We start from the raw sequence: 27,229 nt of genomic DNA on the forward strand, positions 1-27,229 counted from the left end.
GCGATCATACATCTTATCCCCATTCCTTTGGATAGGGGATAAGATGTATATGGTTGGAATACCCCTTTAAGGATGACTGGATCATCTTTTTGAAGATTATATCCAATACAAGTGTCATTAGTAATTCCTAAATAGACAAAGAGAAGAGCACTTTGTGTGTAGGACCCCAAGCTGAGGCAAATATATAAGTAAGCAGAGGGTTAATTACAGTTTGCAATTACTAGGAGTGTAACACCCAACACGGCTATGAGAACTGTGGGCTGCTGTGGGTTCTCCCGCTAGCTTTCTATGGCCAATCATATTGAATACAGCAATACTGAAGAAGATTGTATGAGAGTGCTCAGTAGAAGAAATGAACCATGCAAATTGGCACTGCTCATGGGAATTTAGAGGACAACAAGATCCTTTTCAGATGTTTACTTCATTATTTATATACCATGTATTTTGAACTTGGACTGAGTTGTGGTTAACTGAAAGAACTGAATCTGAGTTTGTAAAGCATCGTATTAGCATTTATGTTCAATACTACAAATACATGGGAGCAATACTTGCATTCATAATGATAATAGAATTCCAGAAAAACCACAGGACATAAATCAAAAACATTTAAACTGTACCCCCGGGAAGGGAAAACACAGTTTTGTTTTTCACTTTTATTTATTATTTAATTAATTACTTTATTTTGTTCGGCTGATCTATTCTTTGTTTATCCTGTATTAAAATAATTATACTATCTACAGCATTTCCTATTAATTGCATGCAGTATGTTCCTTTTGCCCTTCAGCATGCCTTTTGTTAACTATTCCAGCAATCACTAGATTACTATGGAACTCATAGGATTGAATCATCCAGCCGGCATCCATATTCATGATGGCGTCAATCATTGTGAGTGAGGAGGCGCCAAATTAATAAAAAATTCTGCAACAACACAAGCAAATAAACAATCTTCGCGTGCCATCTGTGGGTAATTAGTTAGCAGCAAGCCATCTCTTCTCTGGAGTTTGGATTATGGCTCTTTTTCACTTAATTTATGTAAATTTCCACAATTTTTAGGCAAAACAAATTACAGAAACTGTTGCTTTCTAATGAAAAGTAAACTTTGTTTACAGTTCAGTGACTAGAATTCCTTTTATCATGAAACAGTCGGCTGCTCTTGCGGAGAAGATCACGCTCGCCTTTTTTTAACGGTTATAGGTAATCTTTTAATGTGTGCAATAAAGGAAGGATTGGCCTTGCGCTGTTCCTAAAACTCTATCTTCTCAACTGTTAAATAGGATTTCAAGTCTGTCAGCAAAGCTCGCTTTATTGATAATTGTCAAGGTTCCCATTATCCACCTTTTACTGAAGAAAGAGCAGACCTGGCTTAGTGGTATTTAATGCTTACAAATAAAACAGGAAACAAATCCCAACTGCCTGATTCATTGGCTGTATTTGCATAAAAGATTCAACCACTTTTAAAAGGAATGTACTAACTAATCTGGACATTATTTGGAGAGAAAAAAAATAATAATTTCCTATTTAATAATTTCCAATTTAATGTATAAATAAGACTAGGACTCTCACAGAAAACCAGATAATTTCAATTCATCAGAAAATTCTACAACTGTGTAGCTTGCCACATGCAAGACATAAAAAGCAGCCAAACCAGACTATGGTCTAAGAGGAGTCCCAAATATCCCCTTATTTTGTAGGGGGCGAGAGGTTTTAGGCATGCTGGATTTCAACTTGTCTGATACTTGTGGGAGATGTGCAAACTGTCAGGCAGAAGCATTTTGCAAATTACCCAGTGAAACAAACATACATTCCTTAAAGGGGTACTTTGTGCAGTCAATTACTGGGGCTCCAGGTCCAAGATTGCAGGGAATCCACCAGGCTGGAACGGGGATACGATGTCTAAGGGCGTAGTACCCGTTTAACATTGACCGTTTCTATTCTGAGGATTAGGGTATAGGGTGGCATAATACAAGGTAGATGGACCTCTAGTCTTCATTAAAGGTACACTAACAGATCAGTGTTACATTGATTTAGTTGTGGAACCAGTGGTACAGCCATTTCTCAGAAGTGTCCCAGTAGTCATTTTTCAACAGAACAATGTGTTTCCTTGGTATTTTTTGTATTTTTTAAATTTGGTTCACCCGGCTAGTTACATGAGAAATAGGTTAGTTATAATGTCTGCTTTCGGGACAATCTTTCTGAATACATCTCTATAACAACTGACATGCAAATAGTCAGGCATTGTCATATGCAAGTAAAATTCTGAAATTTTATAAAAGAAGATTTGAACAAAAAAGGGAATCTTCACAGTCGAGAATATATGCACTTCTTCATACAGTATATATGTTACTGATCAGATCCAGCAGTTCCTTTTATTTGGAATACACAGGACTCAACCATCATGGCAAAAGACAATAAGTAGAGTAAACCACTTCTCTTCAGGATGCCCTGTTAAAGGGATACTCCAGGGGAAAACTTTTTTTTTTAAATGAACTGGTGCCAGAAAGTTAGACAGATTTGTAAATACTTCTATTAAAAAAAAATCTTAATCCTTTCAGTACTTTTTAGCAGCTGTTTGCTACAGAGGAAAATATTTTTTTTATTTCTTTTTTGTGTTGTCCACAGTGCTCTCTGCTGACACCTGATGCCCGTATCAGGAACTGTCCAGAGCAGGAGAAAATCTCAATAGCAAACCTATGCTGCGCTGGACAGTCCCTGACATGACAGAGGTTTCAGCAGAGAACACTGTGGACAACACAAAAAAGAAATTCAAAAAGTAAAGAATTTCCTCTGTAGCATACAGCTGTACAGCTGCTGAAAAGTACTAAAAGGATTAAGATTTTTTAATAGAAGTAATTTACAAATCTGTTTAACTTTCTGGCACCAGTTTATTTAAAAAAAAAGTTTTCCACTGGACTTGTTCCTGCTTGATTGTAGGAAAGGGCTTCAAACCTGCTCCAAGCATTTACAATGGGGAAGGGGTGGGTTAAAGCACAGGATCACATGCCATACAATAGATATCAAAAATTTTCAACTGACTGAATCCATTATCTAACTCTTATACTGAGCAGTAAGATATTGGATTCATTATCAAAATGGACACATTGGGGGTTATTACTAAGACCTGAATTTTACACTTAAATTTCCACTGACTTCTGCTTCGCATTATTTCTGAAGAGGGCCCCACCACTTAATAAATCAGGCATAAATCAGAACAGTCGCTGCTCACATGCCAGTCTTTGAAATCTATGCACAAAGATTTGCACAAAAGTTGTAACTTTTTAAAGTCTGAATCTACACATACTGGCTTCATGAATCCTATCCATTTTATCTAGGATCACACCATGTTTAAAGACATGGATAAAATGAAATTGTTTTGGGGATTGTTTTGTTTTAATATGTATTATTCTAGAAAGGGATGTAAACAAATGTAACAGTTTGACTATGTAGTTTCAAGTTATAGAAAGACATTTACCTTAAAAAAAAAAATTTATATAGTATACCCAGTATGTTATTACACCTTTCAGATATGTTCTTCCATACACCCTGTTCCAAATTATTATGACAATTCTATTTAAGTGTCACAAAGATTAAATATTTTGTTTTTCAGTTTAACTCATGGATGGCATTGTGTCTCAGGGCTCTTTTGATCACTGAAAACAATCTCTGACACCTGAGATTAATAATTAGATTGCTAGGTGAGCCCAATTTAAGGAAAAACTACTAAAGGTGGGTGTTCCACATTATTAAGCAGAGCATCATTTTCAAGCAATATGGGGAAGAAAAAGGATCTCTCAAAAAAAGTGAAATAGTTCAATGCCTTGGAAGAGGTATGAAAAGATTAGCTATTTCACAAAAACTTAAGTATGATCATTGCACTATTAAGAGATTTGTGGCTGATTCAGAGCACAGACGGGTTTGTGCAGATAAAGGCACATTGAGGAAGATTTCTGCCAGATCCATGCATCGTATCAAAACAGCAGCTGCTAAAATACCATTACATAGCAGCAAACAGATATTTGAAGCTGCTGGTGCCTCTGGAGTTCCATGGACATCAAGGTGTAGAGTCCTCCAGAGTCTTGCAACTGTGCATAAACCTTCTATTTGGCCACCACTAACCAATGCTCACAAGCAGAAACGGCTGCATTGGGCAGAAAAAAACATGAAGACTAATTTTCAAACAGACCTGGTCACTGATGAGTGCCATGCAACCCTGGATGGTCCAGATAAATGAAGTAGTGGATGGTTGGTGGACGGCCACCCTGTTCCAACAAGGCTGCAACGCCAGCAAGGTGGTGGTGGAGTCATGTTTTTGGCCGGAATCATGGGAAGAGAGCTGTTCAGCCCCTTTTGGCTCCCTGAAGGTGTAAAGATGACCTCTGCAGAGTATGTGGAGTTTCTGACTGACCACTTTCTTCCCTGGTACAGAAGGAAGAACTATGCTTTCAATAATATAAATAATATTCATGCAATTCATGACAATGCACCATCTCATGCTGCAAAGAATACGTCTGCATCAATGGCTGCTATGGGGATAAAAGGAGAGAAAGTCATGTTGTGGCCTATATCCTCCCCTGACCTTAATCCTATTGAGTACCTTTGGAGCATCCTCAAGCAAAAGATCTATGAGGGTGGGAGGCAGTTTATATCTAAACAGCACCTCTGGGAGGCTATTCTGACATCTTGCCAACAAATTCCAGCAGAAACTGTCCAAAAACTCACAAGTTCAATGGATGCAAGACTTATGAAGCTGCTATTAAATAAGGGGTCCTATGTTAAAATGTAACGTGACCTGTTAAAATGTAATGTGACCTGTTAAAATGTTTAAAAGGCTAAAATATTGTTAAAATTTTGATTGAAATAGCTTTTTATTTTAGTAAATATGCAGCAAAATCAACAAATGACAATTTTCAGTTCTTTACAACCTATAAAGTGTTTTGATACTTACTGGCACTGATTTACTAATGTCAACCCGACTCTTTTTCTTGGGTTGTGCAACCAAATTTGTGTCACATAGCCCATGTGACAGATTGTGCGACACAAATACCCGACACAAAATACCATCACTCAGCGCTTCTATTTGAAAACCCCGCCGGGAGCCCCGAATGGCTCCTCAGTAACGGCCATTCAGGACTCCCTGCGGGGAATTAAAAATGTAAAAGTACACTGTACATCGCTGGGGAGGAGAATGTCGTCCACTCCCCTGCTTAATAACTTCTGATCGGATGGGGTCTCAGAAGTGAATTTGAAACAGTGCATTGTAAGTGTTTTATGTTTAAAAAATATATAATTGTGTTGCGTTCACATCACGATTTCTCCATCCGACTTGAGTAAACTATTTTATAACTTAACCTCTTGGATATTGAAAATTCCATTTTTGATCAGATTAAGGAATTTTTTTTTGCTTAATGATAACACTTCATCTAAACAAGTAGTATGGGAAAGTATGAAGGCGTTTTTGAGAGGTATTTTGCTTAAGCGAGTGGCATGGAAAAAGCGAAATAGAATAGCTCAACTGGATAATTTACGGGATACAGTACGGCTTGCGGAAGTAGAATTTGTAGAAGAACCCTCTGTGGAAAAGGGCCTAATTTTAAATATAGCTCAAAGATCTCTGAGGCAGTACCTTATGCAGGAAGCTAATAATAGACTTCTTGAAAATAAACAGGAATTTTATGCGGGGGGTGAATTGGCGGGGCATATGTTGGCTAAAGTTATTAAGGCACAAAATACATCTTCAAATATTTTATCACTTAAAAATCAGAGGGGAGAGATTATAGAGGATGATGCGGGTATTAGGGAGATAATGCTGCACTTTTATACATCTCTTTATTCATCTAAAACTAAAACGAGGTATATCGATATTAAAAACTTTCTGGGAGAAATATCTTTAACAAAATTATCTGATAGTGATAGGGAATATTTAGATTCCCCATTGAGTATCGAGGAATTAGAACTGGCGATTAAAACATCCCCCAACAATAAAGCACCCGGAGTGGATGGCCTCTCACTAGAGATCTATAAAAAATATTCAGAGATTCTGCTACCAAGGCTGTTGGATCTTTTTAATACAGCCTTGATTGAGCAGAATCTACCTAATTCTATGAGGGAGGCAATAATAACATTAATTTTGAAAAAGGGTAAAGATCCCCAGCAACCCGAGTCGTACCGCCCCATCTCTCTTATTACTAATGATATTAAATTACTTGCGAAGATCTTAGCAGGACGTCTAAATAAGGTAATTTCAAATTTGATACATCCGGACCAAACCGGGTTTATCCCAGCCAGATCTACCACAACTAATATCAGGCGCCTGTTTCTGAGTTTACAGATTCCTCCGGACTCCCCCAGAGATAGGGCCATCTTCTCCTTAGATGCTCAAAAAGCTTTCGATTCGGTGGAATTGCCCTTTCTCTGGGTGACTCTGGAGGAAATGGGTTTCGGCCCAAAATTTGTATCGTGGATACAATTGTTATATAAGAATCCCATGGCCCGTGTAAAAGTAAATGGGCAATTCTCAGATAATTTCTCGCTCTTCCGCGGTACAAGACAGGGGTGTCCCCTATCCCCGCTATTATTCGCCATCGCGATGGAAACCCTGGCGGAGCATATTCGCTCCTCTCCTGGAATATCAGGATTCCAATATGGGAATTATACAAGTAAAATCGCGTTATATGCAGATGATGCATTACTTTTTCTAAATGATACAGAGGAGTCACTGAGGAACGCTATGGGGATTCTAATTCGCTATGGAGAACTGGCGGGGGTAGGGATAAACTGGGAGAAATCTTTTTTATTATTAATAGACCGATTAGCTACGCAGGTCCACGTTGAAGGATATAGTTATATACAATGCGTGAATCAAATAAAATATCTGGGTATAGAAGTAACAACTAACGTAAAGGATTACGTTCCCCTGAATGTAATCCCAGTATTAAATAATCTTAAATCTAAATGCAAAGTGTGGGGGAAACTCCCATTAAGTCCTGTCGGTAGAATAAACCTAATAAAAATGATAGTCACGCCGCAAATCCTATACGTATTACAAAATTCCCCTGTTTGGATACCAATGACATTGTTTTAGCGAATGGACTCTCAATTGAGGGAGTTGGTTTGGAGGGGCAGGATACCTAAATTGAAATTATCAAACTTACAACAGGTAAAAAATGAGGGTGGCTTGGCTTTATCGAATTTCTGGGCCTTTTTCTTGGCTGCACAATGTAAACATTTCGATCATTTTGATAGAGTAGATCTTTGTGGAGGCTCGGCTGGGATAATAGCTAGTATTGTTCCTGGCTCAAATTTCTTAATGACCTTGGAGAATGGGTTTGAAAAAAAAATTTAAGATCTATATCCTACTTTTTTTTTAATGGATAAGATCTGGAGTATTGTTAAACGTATCTGTGGGATAACAGGTTTACATCAATATACCCCATTATGGGGAAATAATCAATTTAAGGAGTTGAATAAACTAAAGGGGTTCGATAGGTGGAGGCAAGAGGGAGTAAGCTGGCTAATAGATTTGTATGAGAAAGGAATTATTAAATCGTTTCAACAATGTATAAGGGATTTTCACCTATCTCCAAAGCTTCATTATCAATATCTCCAACTACGGCATGCACTTCATGCCCAAAATAAACAAACTCCCCTGGTTATTAACAAGGATTCCATTTTGGACATAATAGTGGCTAAAAATGGGTCAAAAGGGGCAATATCTAAAATATATCAGCGGCTTATGTCACATATAGTTGAGACTTATAGCGTACCAGCGTTTATAAAGTGGCAATCAGCATCAGGTTTAGACCAGGTAGAGTGGAGATCTGTATTAAGATCAGTAGTTCAACAATCAGTAGGAGAAGGCCCCCGCTTATCTCAACTATATATTCTATATAGAGCATATCAGTCCCCCTCTTTAATAGCTAAATATGGCTCTGGATTAGACTCCAGCTGCCCACGCTGTCACCACTGGGATGCAGATATTGAACACATGTTATGGAGCTGCCCAATTATACTGAAATACTGGCGTATAATTCTTGAATTTATAGAGAAAAAAATTAAGATCAGGGTATCAGCCGATCTTCGGACTTGTGTCCTTGGGTATGTTGAAGATGTAAGTCGGCTACTTTTCAACGCTAGGCTGTTGATTGCAAAAAATTGGAAAGAGGCTAGGCCGCCGACTCTTGCAGAGTATAAAACTAAAATGGAAAGAGTTATATTATGGGATAAGGCAATATACAACAAGAGAGGAAGTAGTGATCTATTTTCTCAAATCTGGTCAGGATTGCTGGAAGAGTAGTACAGTATGAGGGGAAGGAGGGAGAGGATAAGGTATGATAATTATATAAAAAAATTTATATATATATATATATATTTTTTTTTTTTTCTTTTCTTTTCCTGGCTTCGGTGGGTGGGGGGGGGGGGGGGGGTTGGTACAACGGGGATATACAATGACCATAATTGTGATTGTTGCATATTATGTATTTCTGTTGAGTGAAAATAAATAAAAAAAATCATTTTATTAAAAAAAATTATTTAACCTCTTAAGGACTTAGGGCGTACCTGTATGCCCTAAGCCCGGGTCCTGGTGTAAAAAATGGGGTCACGCCGTGACCCCGCATCACACTGGGTCGGTCCCAGCTGCTAACGATAGCCAGGACCCTGGGCTAACAGTGCACGGCATCGATCGTTGTGCCGTGCGCTGTTAACCCTTCAGACGCGGCGATCAAAGTTGACCGCCGCGTCTGAAAACGAAAGTAAACGGTTCCCGGCAGCTCAGTCGGGCTGATCGGGACATCGCGATAAAATCGCGATGTTCCGATCAGCTGGGACGCAGGCGGAGGTCTCCTTACCTCTCTCCGCAGCGTCCGATCGGGGATTGATTGCTCCAAGCCTGAGCTACAGGCTTGAGCAATCGAGCCCCTATCTGACTGATCCCTGCAAAGCTATGGCTTTGCAGGGATCAGCATAGGAGATGGGAGCTATGGGAGCTATAACACTGCAAAAAAAGTGAAAAAAAAGTTAACAAAGGTCATTTAACTTCCCTATTAAAAGTTTGAATCACCCCCCTTTTCCCATAAAAAAAAAAAAAATTGGGAAAATAAAAATAAACATATGTGGTATCGCCACGTGCGAAAATGTCCGAACTATAAAAATATATTGTTAATTAAATTGCACGGTCAATGGCGTGCGCGCAAAAAAAATTCCAAAGTCCAAAATAGTGTATTTTTGGTCACTTTTTATATCATGAAAAAATGAATAAAAAGCGATCAAAAAGTCCGATCAATACAAAAATAGTACCGTTAAAAACTGAAGAACACTGCGCAAAAAATGAGTCCTCATACCGGCCCGTACGCGGAAAAATAAAAAAAGTTATAGGGGTTAGAAGATGAGAATTTTTAACATATAAATTTTCCTGCATGTAGTTATGATTTTTTTACGAAGTATGACAATATCCAACCTATATAGGTAGGGTATCATTTTAACCGTATGGACCTACAGAATAAAGATAAGGTGTTATTTTTACCGAAAAATGCACTGCGTAGAAACAGAAACCCCCAAAAAATTTAATTTTTTCTTCATTTTTGTCGCACAAGGATTTTTTTTTTCCGTTTCGCTGTGAATTTTTGGGTAAAATGACTAATGTCACTGCAATTTAGAATAGGTGGCGCAAAATATAAGCCATCATATGGATTTTTAGGTGCAAAATTGAAAGCGTTATGATTTTTAGAAGGTGATGAGGAAAAAATGAAAATGCAAAAACGGAAAAACGCTGAGTCCTTAAGGGGTTGAAATCGTATGAAATCGTATATAAAGTCGGATCCATTGACCTCCATTAAAACATCGGATCCAATACACACATCTAATTTGATCCGCATCCAATTTCACACGATTTTTGTTCAGGTCTGAAATCGTGGTCAAACCCGATTTCAGACCCGAACAAAAATCGGGTGAAATCGGATGTGGATCAAATCGGATTAGTGTAATTGATCCGTTTTTTTAATGGAGGTCAATGGATCTGATTTTATAAACTATTTCATACAATTTTAAGTTATAAAATAGTTTACTCAAGTCGGATGGAGAAAGTGTGATGTGAACGCAGCCTAAGAGGTTTGTTCAATTAAATTTTTATTGAACTCTAAATAGTTGATACCATGAGAATTATGCTTACTGTTTTTTCACATCAATTATTTAGGCAAATGAGAAAAATATAATTTGCATAATACCATGGAAAAGGGTGTAATATCCAGGGTGAACCTCGGTTTAAAACTAACATTAGTGAATGTAAGTGAATAGTGGTATAAATGGCCGCAACATATAAAGATCAGTATTGGAAATGTACACATTTAATGTAAATTAATGTTTGAGTTATTGACAACCAGTGTTACAATATATAATTAAGATACATCTGAACATCTGAAGCTAACTTCAATATTACAAGATAAGAAGCAATAAGGTAAGCCCGCCATGACATCAGTCACACTATCCTCACACTAGCTGGCCTGTCACAGAAGAGTCCCTTCCATAGAATAAACATCAATCACACTTAGTCTGTGAATGACTGTATACATGGCATCTAATGTGCAGGATCACTTACCTCATCAATTGTACAAACTCACTAATTTGTAACAACATCAAACATAGCTCTGCGGTCCTGTAACAGGTCTAACAGTTCCACAAAAACCAAATGGAAAGAAGATCCACTACTAATATAAATGAGAAATTACATAAGAATATTAACATACTGTATTTCAGTCATAAGCACCCCAGCAATGCCAGTCACAAAAATATAGAAAAAAGGCAATAAATCCTCTCCAGGAAGCCTCTCCTCCATGTTCTCCTGGCTACATCTCCGGTGACATCTGTCATTTTGAAAACTCTGGCAGAAGATGCAGTCAGAATTACAACCGGGGATTAACTTTACCAGGCAAGCAGAATTGTTCTTTAACACTCATCATCTAATTATATGATATATATGCATTGTCACTGCAGTTTCGGAGTCACACTTTTTATTTATCTGTGGCAGCATGGTGGTTGAGTGGTTAGCAAGCTGGGGTACTGGGGTCAAATCCCACCAAGGACAATATCTGCAATGAGTTTGTATGTTCTTCTTGTGTTTGCATGGGTTTACTCCAGGTACCTCAGTCCCCCCCGTGCTCTAAATTTCAAATGTATCTATAAGTATGTTTTGGTTTGTAAGCCCCAATGGGGAAAGGGCCAATCCGAGTAGTGACAGGCCATGTACAGAGCTGTGTAATATACATGTGCGCTACATAAATGAAGAATTGTTATTATTAGTTATTCCCTCCATTGTCTAATTGTTATATACAGCTTATTTACAACTTTAATGTCTTTAATGACTGAAGGTCATTAACTTCCTGGATTTTCTGAATATTTTTACCATCACTGACTGCCATACAATACTAACCGAACTACCTCCAATGCTGCACCAACAAAATGTTCTTTTCCCTGAAAACCTAGGAATTTCTCCATTTTGGGATCGTAGCCAATAACTTAAATTAGGGATCGACCGATTATCAGTATGGCCGATATTATCGGCCGATAATCACGATAAGCCGATAATGCCCTGTCCCCACCGCGACTGCTTGGTGTCGCGGAGGCAGTGGTCTCCGCCAGGTACTACGCCAGTGTTAAGTTAGGGGCCCACTCTGACTAGGTGGCCTTGACGTGGCGAGTGGGTTTGTACTTTTTGATCAAAATATATACTAACAACCTATTTGTATTTTGATCTACTCAGCATAATTTTAAAACTAATGGTGGATCTGCTTGTTTTTCTATTTTTGTTTAACATCTCCTTAATATCGATTTCCATCTCATTTAGAACATTGGAAATTGCAGGCAGAAAGCATTTAGCTCACGTTAGTATGAAACTAAAAAATTTTTATTTTCTGTAATCATCCACCTCATGCCATTTGATAATGCCAAAAATATAAAAAATGGAATGACTCCCAACACATATACATTACTTCACTTGGACTGGATTGCCATTACTTTATTGCATATGTGAGACAGAAATTAGGAATATCTAAAGAAGAGTCGGAGCTGCGATCTAAGATAATTCAATAGCTACAGTTCAATACTTTCTTGTGCAGTGCAGAAAGGTCACAGGATTGTTTTTCTTTGACGAAGAATTACCAGGAAAAAAATTGTATAATTGGAGTATATCTCCAAGTCTTTTTCATGCTTCTTACATGTTCCATGTTCATTACACAAAGGTTTTCTTCCTCTTCCAATTAGTTATCTTCTGCCTTATATACCAGCAGGAGGACCTGGCAACTTCCTGACATAAGTGGTTGGGAATTAAACTTCTGTCTCCATATTCACTGACGTTCTCCAAAGCTAAAATTGCTTATCCTTAGCTCTCTTTGTAGATGAATAAGACCTTTATATAGTGAGGTCAAGCTTTTACTGCAAATCTTTCTTCACAGTTCAGAAACTGCTTTGTTGAACTTGGGCTATGGAAACAGCCTCGTGATGACATTTAGCAGTGTTTGAAGTCTCTATTTTCATAGTGACTGCTGTGACCCCAAGGGCTTCTATTTTGCAGCAAAGCACTTTTTATTCATAATATGGACCTATTTTGGAATTTGTCCATCATAGTTGAGATAAATTATGTGACAATTATAGAAAAAAAGTACTGCACTCTACAAGGAATTTTGCCAAGTAACGTTCATAGCAAATGCTTACATTTGGATGTGAGTCACACATTTTTTGGTGATACTTATACCTCTTTAAATGAAAAAAAGGGGACTATGATGACTTTTTGGAGAAATGAAAAGGTCAACATCATAAGCCTTCTCTAACTCTTATTACATACTAATCCATTCATAAATACATCCACTCACGCAAAATGTAGGTGTGTGTTTACATTAATCTCATGGACTCCTTTATTAAAGGATTTATGGTGCACATGACTTTATTTATTTATCTTTTTCCATTTCACATTAATGTATATTGGGTTATTTTTATTTATTTTTTGTTATCGAGAAGAAAATGCTTGCAAACCATGAAGCCAGTGTGAACACAAAGACATCAGAAAGCAAAGGCTCCTTGCTTTCTATATATCAGGCTTCATGACAAGCTTAAAGGTGTACTCCGCTGCTCAGCGTTTGAAACAAACTGTTCCGAATGCTGGAGCCGGGAGCTTGTGACGTCATAGCCCCGCCCTCTCATGACATCACGCCCTGCCCCCTAAATGCAAGTCTATGGGAGGGGGCATGACAGCCATCACGCCCCCTCCCATACACTTGCATTGAGGGGGCGGGGCATGACAGAATGACGGGGCGAGGCTATGACGTAACAAGCTCCCGATGCCGGCTCCAACGTTCAGAACAGTTTAAAAAAAAAATCGCGAAAACTTAAAAATTTTAATTTTTCAGGGACCAGTTTAGTTTTGAAGTGAATTTAAAGGTCTTTATGTTATAAACACCCCATAATGGACCCTATTATGAAAACTGCACCCCTCAAAGAATTCAAAATGACATTCAGAAAGTTTGTTAACCCTTTAGGGGTTTCACAGGAATAGCAGCAAAATGGAGGAGAAAATTCGAAATCTCAAATTTTTACACACTAACATGTTCTTGTAGGCCAATTTTTTTCATTTTTACAAGGGGTAAAAGGAGAAAAAGCCCCCCAAAATTGGTAACCTAATTTCTCTTGAGTAAGCAAATACCTATATGTGGATGTAAAGTGCTCTGCTAGCACCCTAGAGGGCTCAGAAGAGAAGGAGCAACAATGGGATTTTGGAGAGCGAATTTTGCTGAAATAGTTTTTGGGGGGCATGTCACATTTAGGAAGCCTCTATGGTGCTAGAACAGCCAAAAAAAAAAAAAAACACATGGCATACTATTTTGGAAACCCCTGAAGGAACGTAACAAGGGGTACAGTGAGCCTTAACACCCCACAGGTGTTTGACAAATTTTCGCTAAATTTGGACGTGGAAATGAAAATTTTTATTTTTTTTCACTAAAATGCAGGTGTTACCGCAAATTTTTAATTTTCCCAAGGGGTAATAGGAGAAAAAGCCTCCCAAAATTTGTAACACCATTTTTTCTGAGAATGGAAATACCCCATATGTAGATGTAAGTGCTCTGCGGGTGAACTACAATGCTCAGAAGAGAAGGAGCGCCATTGGCATTTACAAAGCCCCCATGGTGCCAGAATAGTGGACCCACCCCCCACATGTAACCCCATTTTGGAAACTACACCCCTCATGGAATGTAATAAGGAGTGCAGTGAGCATTTACACCCAATCTGTCAGACATCTGTGGGGTGTAAATGCTCACTGCAGCCCTTATTACATTCCCTGAGGGGTGTAGTTTTCAAAATGGGGTCACATGTGTGTGTGTGTGTGTGTGTGTGTGTGTGTGCGCGGGGAGGTTCACTGTTCTAGCACCATTGGGGCTTTGAAAACATACACATGGCCTTCAATTCCGGACAGATTTTTTCTCCAAAAGCCCAATGGAGCCCTATAGTGCACCCGCATATCAACATATGGGGTTACAAATTTCTGAGGCTTTTTTCATATTTTCCCTTGTGAAAATGAAAAATTTAAGGTAACACCTTAAAATTTTAGTGAACAAATGTTTATTTATTTTTTTTAACACCCAACTTTTATGAAAATTCATCAAGTCTAACACCTGTTAAGGCTCACTATAACCCTTGTTACGTTCCCTGAGGGGTGTAGTTTCCAAGGTGGGGTCACATGTGGGTATTATTTTTTTTGTGTTTGTGTTAGAACCGCTGTAAAATCCGCCTCCCCCTGTGCAAATCACCAATTTAGGCCTCAAATGTACATGCGCTCTCACTCCTGAGCCCTGTTGTGTGCTCGCAGAGCATTTTACATCCACATATGTGGTTTTTCCGTACTCAGGAGAAATTGCGTTGCAAATTTTGGAGGTCTTTTTTACCTTTTATCTCTTGTGAAAATGAAAAGTAGGCAACACCAGCATGTTAGTGTAAATTATTATTATTATTTATTTTACACTAACAGGCTATTCCTTTTCATACGGGGTAAAAGGAGAAAAAAGCCCCCAACATTTGCAACACAATTGCTCCCGAGTACGGAAATACCCCATAGTGGCCCTAAACTGTTTCCTTGAAATACGACAGGGCTCCGCAGTGAGGCCTAAATTAGGGATTTGCATAGGGTCGTACCCGGATGCAAGCATTACAATTGCCTCTGCTACCAAAGATATTCTATGCCAGCGATTCCAAAACAGGGTGCCTCCAGCTGTTGCTAAACTCCCAGCATGCATGGACAGTGAGTGGCTGTCTGGCAATGCTGGGAGTTGTTGTTTTGCAACAGCTGTAGGCTCTGTTTTGGAAACACTGCTGTAAATTTTTATTGGGGGGAAAGTGGGGGGAACAGTGTAAGGGTGTGTATATGTAGTGTTTTACCCTTTATTTTGTGATAGTGTAATGTAGTGTTTTTAGGGTACATTTGCACTGGCAGGGGTTTACGGTGAGTTTCCTTCTAGGAGTTTGAGCTGCGGCCTAAAATTTGCCACAACTCAAACTTAAAGCAGGAAACTCACTGTAAACCTCTGCCCGTGTAAATGTACTAGGTTCTCTTACATAACTGTAACCTAACTCAGTATTTTCCAACCAGTGTGCCTTCAGCTGTTGCAAAACTACAACTCCCAGAATGTACTGAACCCAGCATGCCTAGACAGAAAAAACTGCTGTAGTTTTGCAAGATCTAGAGGGTCACAGTTTAGAGACCAAAACACCGTGATCTCCTAACTTTACCTCTCTAAATCTTGCAAAACTACAAATCCCAGCATGCCCGAGCTTGCTGGGAGTTGTAGTTTTGCAACATCTAGAGGGATGCAGATTAAAGACCACTGTATAGTGGTCTCCAAACTGTGGCCCTCCAGTTGTTGCTAGGCAACAACTCACCTGACTTCCATCAGTAGCAGGATCGCCGCCGCTGTACCCATAGGAGGACCGCCGCCCACCGCTGTTTGCCACCTGCTTTCGGTAAGGGACATCCGCCGTTGCTCCCAGCCCAGAACCGAACTTTAACCCCCCCTGCCCCTGATCTGTTATTGGTCGATCGCTTCTGACCAACCAATAGCAGGGATAGGAAGGGTGGCAACCCTGTCACCTCACTTCTATCCCTTCAGGGGGATCCCCCATATTTTCCAGGTACTGAATTGACCAGCAATTTGCAGCAATCACCGACATGGGGGGAGGGGGGTCCACATCCCCCCTAGGCATTGACACGGGATGCCTGCTGAACGAATTCAGCAGGCATCCCGTTCCATTCAACGCCCGGTTACCGGCGATGAACGGAAACGCTGAGGGCGTACAGGTACGCCGTTGGTCCTTAAGTCACAGGATGCGAGGGCGCCCTTGGTCTGGTGGGGTTAAGGTGTATTATTTACGTCTAGCAAATAGAGTTAATGCTAGGAGAATGTTTGCATGTATAGGGAGAGGTATTAGCAGTAGAGGGAAAGAAAGAGAGAAGTGCTCATGCCACTGTACAGAGCACTGGTGAGATCTCACTTGGAGTATTGTGCGCAGCACCGGAGACCGTATCTCCAGAAGGAAATAGTTACTTTGGAGAAAGTTCAGAGAAGAGATACTAACCTAGTACATGGATTGTAGGATAAACCTCACCAGAAAAGGTAAATGGATATTTACATGTTTAGCTTGGAAGAAAGAAGAGACAGAGGGGATATGATAGAAACTTTAAACACATAAAGGAAATAAACACGGTAAAGGGGGAGAGTATATTTAAAAGAAGAAAAACTACCACAAGAGGACATAGATATAAATTAGAGGGGAAAACATTTATGCAGTAATATCAGAAAGTATTACTTTACTGAGCGAGTAAATTACCCTTCTGGTAGAAGTGGTGGCTTTTAAATACAGTGAAGAAGTTTAAGCATACATAAGGCTATCCTTCATATAAGACAGGGATAGGCATAAGGCTATCCTTCACATAAAGAAGGACCAGGGACTATTGAGAGTATTTAGAATATTGGGCAGACTAGATGGGCTGAATGGATCTTATCTGCTGACATATTCAATGTTCAAACCATCAATGAGCCATGAAACATGATGATAATCCCCAAACAAGACTCTAGTTTGGCTTATAACCATAGGTCTTAGGTAGATCTATCAGGTCCTATATGTCTTCATGGTTATAATGCACAAACCACCTCTATGAATGGTCATTGTCGTGTTGGTATCCTCTTCCATTTGCCCCCTCAACTCATCCTGCTATCTTAGAGAAAGTTTAAGGTGCAACTGAAAAAGAGTTGCAAATGACTTAAAAGAATTCGACTCAAGTTGAATTTTTATATTTTGCTTTCATTGGCGGAATAAAAAGCTATGGCAAAGTGGATATACCCTTCAAGACAAGTAAATGATTGGTTCATTTTAAATATTATTACAAAGAAAAAAAAAAAGTAATAAAATTGCCTTTTACTAAACCACATGCAAAAACCAACACATATTGAAAAAGTTTACATGGATGTTTTCTTTTCCTAGTATTATGTATGAAGCAATAGAAATGTTTAGATCTTCTTATAATTAAAGAGCACGGTATAATGCTACTTGAAAGGATTACACACTGCCCACTGATGAGAAAATCTATGTACTATGGTCTCCGGACACTGTGGAAACAATGTATTAGCAAAATCTGATTAACATTTTCTTCAACCAGCAGTGTTTTATTTTCCAACTGTTCTCTAAAACAGTATTTCCTCTCGCTGATGAAAGAAAGGACGGGTTGTTAGAACGTGTTTATACACTAAAGTGCGATAAATTTTCTTTGCCTTAGTATATTTTACACTGATTGAGTCAATATAGGTGGTAAATACCTCTGTGAGATTACAGTAAGACTATGTGGCTTGAAGGTTACTAGGGATTATTGAGGGCAGAAAGGACTTCAAGCATTACGACTGGTTGCTAATGGATCATGTCTGTGCTGATCTCCTGATATATCATCTGATAGAAAACCCAATTAACATCACAGTACTGCCTGCCTCTCGAACATAAAGGGCCCTGGAAACAAACATTTCATATTATTGTCATTAATCCATAAACTGGGTTTCAGGTCACTCAACGAGCAACTTATTGGACATCGCAATGTTTTCATCCTCTTGTTACAAAGCAGACACGACATTGTCATTAAACACAAAGCTTTGGCTAACCTTGAAAGGAGCAGACTTGTCTGAGACTTGATACAGGAACAGTGAACTATGCAGATGAAATTTACTGCTTTCCCTCGACCATTACTAACAGTATTCAGCTGTAAATAGATTTCAACTTGTTGTCTATATTTCACATTCTGCCTGACTTCTAAAGCACTTTCTTATTTTCTCCATTCTTTCAACCTCATGACACTACATTACATTGTGTTGATGACTGAAAATTGCATTTCGGCTAGTCTTGTTGAGTACAAAACATAAATATCATTTAGATGTTGCCGCCATTCATTAAGGTTAACATATTTGCTTACTTTGGATGGAAGCAGCAGCCAGAAAGCCAGTCAGAATGTCCTTCACCAGTCATGATGATCTCTCCACTGGGAATGGACCACATCTTCCAAAGACGGTCATCACTGGCGGTAACCAAGATCTCTTTACGAGGGTGCAAGGCCAAACTGTAAAACAAATTGTGAGAGTTAGTTATTACAGCAAACAAAAGCAGACACATATTTCAAGACATTACTAAATTCTATTTAATGGCCCAGATTTACTAAACAGAAAGTTGGCCAATTTTGTAGGGTTTCCTGTTTTATTTGCATTTTTCTAATTTTCCCAACGAATGTGTTTTTGTTTTTCTTCAATAGCAACTCAGAAAATCTCATTATAAATGAAAAGTCCTGACTAATTCATGATGTCATTTGTGCAGTTTGGTGCAAATGGTGCCACAGAACATTACCATGACTGGCTTCAAACTTCAATGTGTCCATGTTGGCCACTTATGGCCAAAAGTGACTCACAACTTACATAAGCAGAAAAAATTGCAGTATGATCATGATTTTACCACAACTTGCATGTAGCACCATGAAGCCTTACACCTGAAATCATTATTAGTAAGTGTTGGGCTGGGTTCACACAGATTCTCACAATTGTGACTAGAGCTTCCAAGGGAAGCTAGTGCCAACAATATTGATTCTTTCGGTGGATCCGCTCAGAAATGCACTGCTCTCTATAGGGACGACAATGCAGCTTGCACGGTCCTCGCATTGACTGCTGACAACACTAGCTGCCATTGGGATCTCCAGCCACAATTACGGACAGATATTTAGTGTGTGTGTGTGAACCATGCCTTATGCAACTTCTATGTGACTTGTACATTACCCATTTTTTTCTTGATATTTTATAGCACAGCAGTTGCAAGAAAATAGCTAAAAGTTACATGTACACCCTTACTTTCCAACAGTCAAGAAGGAGCCATGTTAAAGCGAAATCATTTTAAATCTAGGACACTTCAAAATAAGTGTTTGTAGAAACAAATATTATATCAATCTAAAGGAAACACGGCTTCATTTGTATTTTGACGAACACTAAAACTCACACACCCTAAAGATTGAATTTCATTGTTTTTAAGAAATAAGGAGCTATTAAGTTGCCATCAGCAGCTAAGTGGTTGTCTCCATTGCCATCAACGCAACACACAAAAAAAAAAAAAGCAATACAAAAACCTGAAAGTATACACTAGCATTATACAAGAAAGTATACATCCACCCACTGGATATCCTGGGACCATCACTGCTACTTGTTGAGTAAATGGTGGGCACACAAAAAACAACAGTGTGAGACACATGAAGTATAGGCATGGGTATTGGTAAGTAGTCTAAGCCCAGATATAGAGGTAAAAAGAATTTTAAGCTTTCCTAGTATTTAATAGGACTCAAAACAAATTCACAAATGGGCCACTACCTTCTTAAATTGTGAATATAGCGATGCAAACTGCTGCATTATATTTTCTTCCTTTTTTATTCCATTTGAGATATTATTCTACAAAAGGAGAAGCTGCAAAGAAACAGCATAAAATATAGCATAAAAGCTTATTTAGATATTTTTCATACAAAATTAACAACATTGCTGCATTGGCGTAGGCCTCCCACAGTGCCTTGGCCCCCATCGTATTTGCTACTGACATAGTTCCACACATGACAAGGAGAGAAAGAAAAAGAAATAAAGGAAATCTATTATAACTAACAGAGGAGAAATGTCTGCTTTAGTTTAATGATCTGTGGCTACAGGAACAGGCAGAAAGGAAGATTATACATATATAAGAAAAAAACTAGGGAATACAACAAAAGATACCAAAGTGTGCGGGTTGTATAATGTTGCCTTCATAATGTTTGAAGATCTGTAAGTTGAACATTTTCAGTTTTTTTATTGATCTAGAGACAAACATCTTTGCAATACAAGGTTGATAATATTTGCTTTATGGAACTAGAGAAAGCAAGACATCAGCATAGCAGCATTTTTTTCATGATAATCTTCTAAGGCAGCGCAATAGTTAAAACAACACTAGGAACTTTTCCGCTGTTAAAATAGGCCTAATCATTGTCATTTTCACAATTTTCTGCTGTTTGGCTTGAGCTCCTATTGTAAGAATTATGAATTGTATTTCGTTTGCTAGTCAATTCTCTCCCTGGTGTTTCCATATCACAAATGATTGGTTGAATATTCTCATCATTTTGTTCCCTCGGGTCTCTCCCCACGACAACAATAACTTCAAAACTCAATGCTCGCCTGACTTCGGGCACTAATATGGATCTGATCCTTTGTTGCAAATTGCCTTGGTTCTGCGCTTCCAACAGAGATATCAGATATGTTGGGAATGGTGCAGAGATTCCTTGAGAGTGTCCCCGGCTGACGAGAGCTATCTAGCTAAGACACCTGGCTGGCTTCTGTGTGCTTTATCATAGCCATTCATCAGAATCCATTACAGAGCTATCTATACGGCTGTAACAGAGACGAGAGTAACTGGAAATTAGAATGTGCCGAAGAAGAAAAAACAGCACTTGAGTCACATCAAGATTCTGCCCCTGTCCTTGAAAACATAATGAAATTATATACAAATGTGGTTACTGGTCTTTTCAGAGATGTCATGTTAGCCTCACAGTAATACGTGCAAGTGTATATTTTCCAAATCAGGCATTTTTTTATTTTTATTTTTTATCAATATCAATATAAATTATATGACAGGTAAAGTCCCATAAAGATCAAAGAAAAGATGGTGCTAGTGTATTTATGATTTCTGTTGCCGGGGCATTTAAACCATGACATAGAAACAATTTATTTACCCTTGTTTTGTAGTATATTGACTTTTCTACTTATTTGTTCAAAGCTAAAATGGCCTTTAATGGAGACATATATTTTTTTTACTCTCGAGAGGATCCAGCATGTCTGTGTCTTAAATAGCCCACCGATTCCAATGTGCATTGTGCAAGGTGTTTTCTCTCCTTTGGTGGCACTGCACACCCGGATCTTCTTATTTTAACACTTAGGCTGTTTAAATTATGGAATGTCCATAATGAAAATCTCCATGCGAACATTCCGCAAACTGTGGGCCCCGGAATATTATAGCGTCTTATAGATGGCTATGCATTCTGTGTGGAGTTCGCAGAAAGAATGAACATGTTCATTCTTTTTGTGGACGCAGAAAATCGGAATTTTCTACCGTGTGCACAGTGCAGCAGAATCCGGTTTCATTCACAGAACTCTGCTGCAGTGGGATCTAAGTTCCAAATTCCAATGCGGAATCTGGCATGAAAATTCCGACATGTGAACATGGTGTTACAGATTGAGATTATGCTCACATGGTGTAAAATGAAAACATTTAAAACCAGCAGTAAAATATGTATAAAAAGTTGTATTTTTTTCAACATTGGAATTACTTTCATATTTTAAAACAATTAAGGGGATATTTAAAGGATTTTGCACCATTTATTTTGTGTATTCTGTGTCAAATTAGATTGAAATGTGGCATATTAGTGCCCCATTTTTAAGATAGTGTACACATCATTTTTACTTTGTTTGGACCATTCTCACATGGCCTTAGTAAAAGGGTGTGGGGCTTGAAACGTGCCAAAAAGTGATAATATGCACTAATAAGTTATTGGTATTAACAAAGCCAGCTAAAAGGTGGTGCAGAGTAGACAGTGTAAAATGTGCCTGATTTTTAAACAGTCTGAGCTAATGGTAAATATGTGGTGCAATCTCAGGATATGTTCACACAGCAGAACTTTCAAGTGGAATACTGTGGGAACATTCCACACTGAAATTTAATGGGATTCTGCTGCACTGTGCACACATCAGAATTTCGGCAGCAGATGCTGTAGAAATCCTGATTCTGACATCCACAGTAGGAATAGTCATGTCTATTCTTTCTGCTGATTCTGCTCAGAAATGCATTGCTGTCTATGTGGCAGTGCATTTTTGAGCTGTCTTAGCACATGTCATATCACTCAAATATGCGGAATGTTCGTCCATGTTTTACGGTGGAGAAAAATCATAAAAGGAAAAACCTCCAGCTCCCGGAGAGAAAAAAAAAATCTAAAAACTTAACATTTAATAGTCCACATTTAAATGTAAAAAGGAAGCCACGGCAGGTGGCAAGTGACATGTCACTCTAAAATGGGAAATGAAACACCGACGCATTTCAAGCAGTTGCTCTTAGTCATGGCTAAGCACATCGGCATTTCACTCCCCATTTTAGAGTGACATGTCACTTGCCACCTGTTGTGGCTCCCCTTTTACATTTTAATGTGGACTATTAAATGTTAAGTTTTATCGACTTTTTTCCCCGATTTTTCTCCATTGTCTACAGGGAGCGTTTTACAGTACTAAATCGGTTTTGTGAACATGGTCATAGGGTGTGTTCACACTACGCAATTCCAGTGGAATTCCGCGTGGTGAACTTTTACATCAGTGTGAATGGATTTCCGTGAGACCCATTCACACTGAGCAATTTCAGTGGCGGAAAATTCTGATGCTGAAATTGTTCTGTTTAGAGAATGAACATGTTCATTCTTTGTGTGGAATTCGGCGAGCACTGCATAGCCATCAATTGTGCGCAATGATGCGGGGTCCTACCTGCCAGGCTGAGCGGAGATTCAGCGTTCATTCTGCAGTGTGAATTCACCCTTAGACAGCCTAAATTAACACTTGCTCAGAATTAGCCAATTTTTAAACATCTCCCACAATGTGGTGGCTGCTTTTCCAAAGACTTAAAGGAAACACATTGCTAGATTTAAAAAAAAAAATGCTTTTTATTGCTGTTTTTTTTTTTTTTAAGCTTACACTATGTGCACTCAGCCAAAGGGTCCATATTAGCTCAGAACAACATATTTAAGAAGCAACCAGCAAGTTATTACATTTTTGCGACCAAGAAGGTCAACATTTTTTCAGTGAAATTAACTACCATTTTTATGATCTGTATAAATATACTATTCATAAGACATCTAGATATGACAAACACATGCTTTATCAATTGTTAAATTCATGAAAGACGCCAAGGCCAAGGTAATGCCCCTCGCTTCCCGCGCAACCCATCAGCACCCCCCGATTACATCGTGGTGGGATGATGGGGCCACTAGACACCCGGCTCCTGAGCCTGTTCTGTACCCCTGAGCCCATCCTATGACATAAATATGCATCATGAGTTGACAAGGGGTTAAAGTACAATTCTTACCTAAACTAACAGAGGTGCAGAGTCAATGTGCATTAGCTAAAAAAATTTTGTTGAAAAAGATCAAAACAATTCCCTTTGCGCCATATAAACTTACAATTGAAGAAATATGTGTAGACACAATACTATTAAACATGTTGCTCTGCCTGCTGTTCATTGTTTCTAAAGTAACACGATCTTGTAAACATGTACTGTGATTTTCAGGACAAAAATAATGAACTCAGAAAAGTTACAAAAACTGAAGACTGCCCATTTACTGAGCTGAATGCATTGTGTGATGCCCCCCAAGGTGCTGGAACCTCATTACACAATTCTTTCAAAACCCAAGAACCCCGAGACTAATCAAACAGCATGTGGCTTCTTGATGAATATTTGTTTAGCCGCTTCATCTCCGCGCAGTCTACTGTAACACAAATGTCATTATTATTTGTAATGTACTGCCACAGTGCCCAATTAGTTTAACTCAGTAGATGCCAAAATCTTATCACAAGGCTTCCCTCCGCTGCACAGTGTGTGACATGTAGGCTGGTTAAATTATTTTGAGGAGGCCTAGTATAAATCCCCTCAGTCTCTATGAAGCCTCAGATCATGGATGGGTCTGAGTACAAACCCATATTAGAATGTATTCATTTCATTACATTCCATGTATCACCAACTAAGCAAACAAATAGAATACACATGTTCGGTTAAGCTTGTTGTCCAAACAGTAGGGAATATTTACTATTACTAATATGATAGATTGCTCCAACAATCTGTCCTACATGAGAATTGCATTCTACATTTATTAAAGGGGTACTCCGCCCCTAGACATCTTATCAGATGTCAGATCGCCGCGGTCCCACTGCTGGGGAGCCCTGGGATCCCCGCTGTGGCACCCCGCTCTCATTACAGCACAGAGAGAGTTCGCTCTGTGCGTAATGACGGGCGATATGGGGGACGGAGCAGCGTGACGTCATGGCTCCGCCCCTGGTGACATCACGGCCCGCCCCGGATCCGTGATGTAACGATGCTCTGGCCCCTGTACTGGCCCCCGTCATTACGTGCAGAGGGAAATCGCTCTGTGCTGTAATGAGAGCGCGGTGCCGCAGCGGGGATCCCAGGGCTCCCCAGCAGCGGGACCGCGGCGATCTGACATCTTATCCCCTATCCTTTGGATAGGGGATAAGATGTCTAGGGGCGGAGTACCCCTTTAAGTGCTTTAGACATTTTTGCCCCTAGCCTAAAACAGAGGGATGGCATTGCTAGGAAGGAGGCATGGCCCAAATGTTACATTGTACACTACAAATGCGCCATCTTATGGTTCTTCTTACCCTAGACCAGCAGTATTCAACTGGCGGACCTCGGTCCAGATCCAGACCGCGGCCGCCAGTCATCCGGACCTCCGGCTGGTTCAAGGGACTTGCCAGAGGTGGCAGCTGCTGTCCTGGCATTCATATGAATGAATTCAACAAATGAATAGCTGAGTGTTGCCGGAGTGAGGGAACGCTATGTTCCCTGCCCGGCCAGTGCTTCTCCTATGATGCAGGGGTGTTAGGGCAGAGGGGGAAAGAGGGGTCTTGGGAGGCAGAAAAGTTTAAAGAAGAATGATGCAGAGGTCTTGGCGGGTGTGGAGTGTTGGGGCAGAAGGGGACAGAGGGGTCTTGGGAGGGGGGGGCAGAAAAATGTAAAGAAGGATGATGCAGGGTTCAGGGGGGTAGACACTCGCTAGGGACTCATTAGGGTTATAGGTTGAACTTGATGGACTCTGGTCTTTTTTCAACCTCATGAACTATGTTACAATGCACTGAAGTAGAAAGAAGTGCATAAACATGTTAGCCACATGTTAAAATGACAGATATTTTTCAGCCTTCATCCGAAAACCAGAAACCAGCCAAGTAACAAGCTTATCTATTTTGACAAGCTAACTTCTCTTCCAAGTCGAGCTGCCGCTTGCAGCTTTTTTTTTTTTTTTTTTTTTTTTTTTTTACTGGTGACTATGTCTTACAGCTCTGCCGCCGTGTCATCTTACAGCTCTGCCGCCGTGTCCTCTTACAGCTCTGACGCCGTGTCCTCTTACAGCTCTGACGCCGTGTCCTCTTACAGCTCTGACGCCGTGTCCTCTTACAGCTCTGACGCCGTGTCCTCTTACAGCTCTGCCGCCGTGTCGTCTTACAGCTCTGCCGCCGTGTCGTCTTACAGCTCTGCCGCCATGTCGTCTTACAGCTCTGCCGCCGTCTCGTCTTACAGCTCTGCCGCCGTGTCGTCTTACAGCTCTGCCGCCGTGTCGTCTTACAGCTCTGCCGCCGTGTCGTCTTACAGCTCTGCCGCCGTGTCGTCTTACAGCTCTGCCGCCGTGTCGTCTTACAGCTCTGCCGCCGTGTCGTCTTACAGCTCTGCCGCCGTGTCGTCTTACAGCTCTGCCGACGTGTCGTCTTACAGCTCTGCCGACGTGTCGTCTTACAGCTCTGCTGCTGTGTTGTCGACATGGAAGATTTCCATGATAGATAAAATGCTTTCAATGTAAGGTCCATTAATCCATGAATTATAAATAATACAACATACACATCCTGGTGCAATGAGAAATTATATATTAAGAGGCTACTGAAACATGGTGTTCCTATTATATATACAGTTACAAATAGGCCTTTGTAAAATGGAATTAATGAGGTGAGCTGTAAGGGATCTAGGTGGCAATGTTTCATTCAGATTTTGTTTAGTTTATTTTCTTTAAAGCAGCCAGTACACTTTCAACAAGCTTTGCAAAAAATAACAGAATAGGGGTAAATAAGTAACTATGTGATACATTTTCTTAGAGAAAATTCTACTTTTTCCGCTCAATCAACTTTCTTCCTCCCACTTCTCTCCTAAATTCATGATTTACTATGAATAACAGGCGATGTTACCCTCAGAGTAAGACAGAGGCTAAGAGAGGCACACAAGGAAGTTGCTGAAACCTCTAGAAAGTGTTATATCCCACTCCTGTGCTTAAGCCACAGCTTACACTGTTGACTACTGTTGGGTTCCAGCAGACGGACCTCCCACGATCAGACATCTTATCCCTAATACTAGGGATAGGGTATAAGATGTCTAGGGGTGGAGTAACCCTTTAAGGCAGAAAATACCAAAACTGAAAATAGGATAATATCCACCAAAACCCAGTATTACAGTTAAGGGCCATATAATATGGAGGCCAGTCAATGGTAAAAAAAACACTATCACAGCGCGTTTCACCCGGAAGGTACCAGGATCCTCAGGGGATGGATATGGGAAAAGATTGCCATTGGTAAATCCATATCAGTAAGACCAATATTAGTGGGAATGAGTGGCTTACTATCAAGGTCGAACAAAGGTAAATGAAAGAAAGGCAAGCTCACAATGGAGCCACTTCCTGCCCCCTCGTACCCTCCTTCTACATCATGGGCACGGAGGAAGTAAGTGGCTCCATTGTGAGCTGTCCTCCATATCATATGGCCGTGAACTGTAATACTGGGTTTTGGTGAGTATCTTATTTTTCAGTTTTGGTATTTTCTGCCTTAAAAGGGTATTACAGGAAAAAACTTTTTTTTTATTT

The 27,229-nt window shown here is 39.6% G+C and overlaps 1 protein-coding gene across 8 annotated transcripts in view; it reads right to left on the reverse strand.

Annotated features, from left to right (window-relative positions):
- Positions 1 to 27,229, reverse strand: part of SPAG16 (sperm associated antigen 16) — a 1,122,606-nt gene that overhangs the window by 581,686 nt on the left and 513,691 nt on the right. For all 8 annotated transcript variants that reach the window (XR_008847220.1, XM_056536059.1, XM_056536060.1 and 5 more), the window contains one exon: positions 18,485 to 18,628. Coding sequence is in view for 7 of the 8 variants with exons in the window: in XM_056536059.1 (XP_056392034.1) it covers positions 18,485 to 18,628 (144 nt within the window). In the remaining variant the exon portion in view is untranslated. The remainder of the gene's footprint in view (positions 1 to 18,484; positions 18,629 to 27,229) is intronic.

Source organism: Hyla sarda, chromosome 8 (genome assembly GCF_029499605.1).
Source record: "Hyla sarda isolate aHylSar1 chromosome 8, aHylSar1.hap1, whole genome shotgun sequence".
NCBI lineage: Eukaryota > Metazoa > Chordata > Amphibia > Anura > Hylidae > Hyla > Hyla sarda.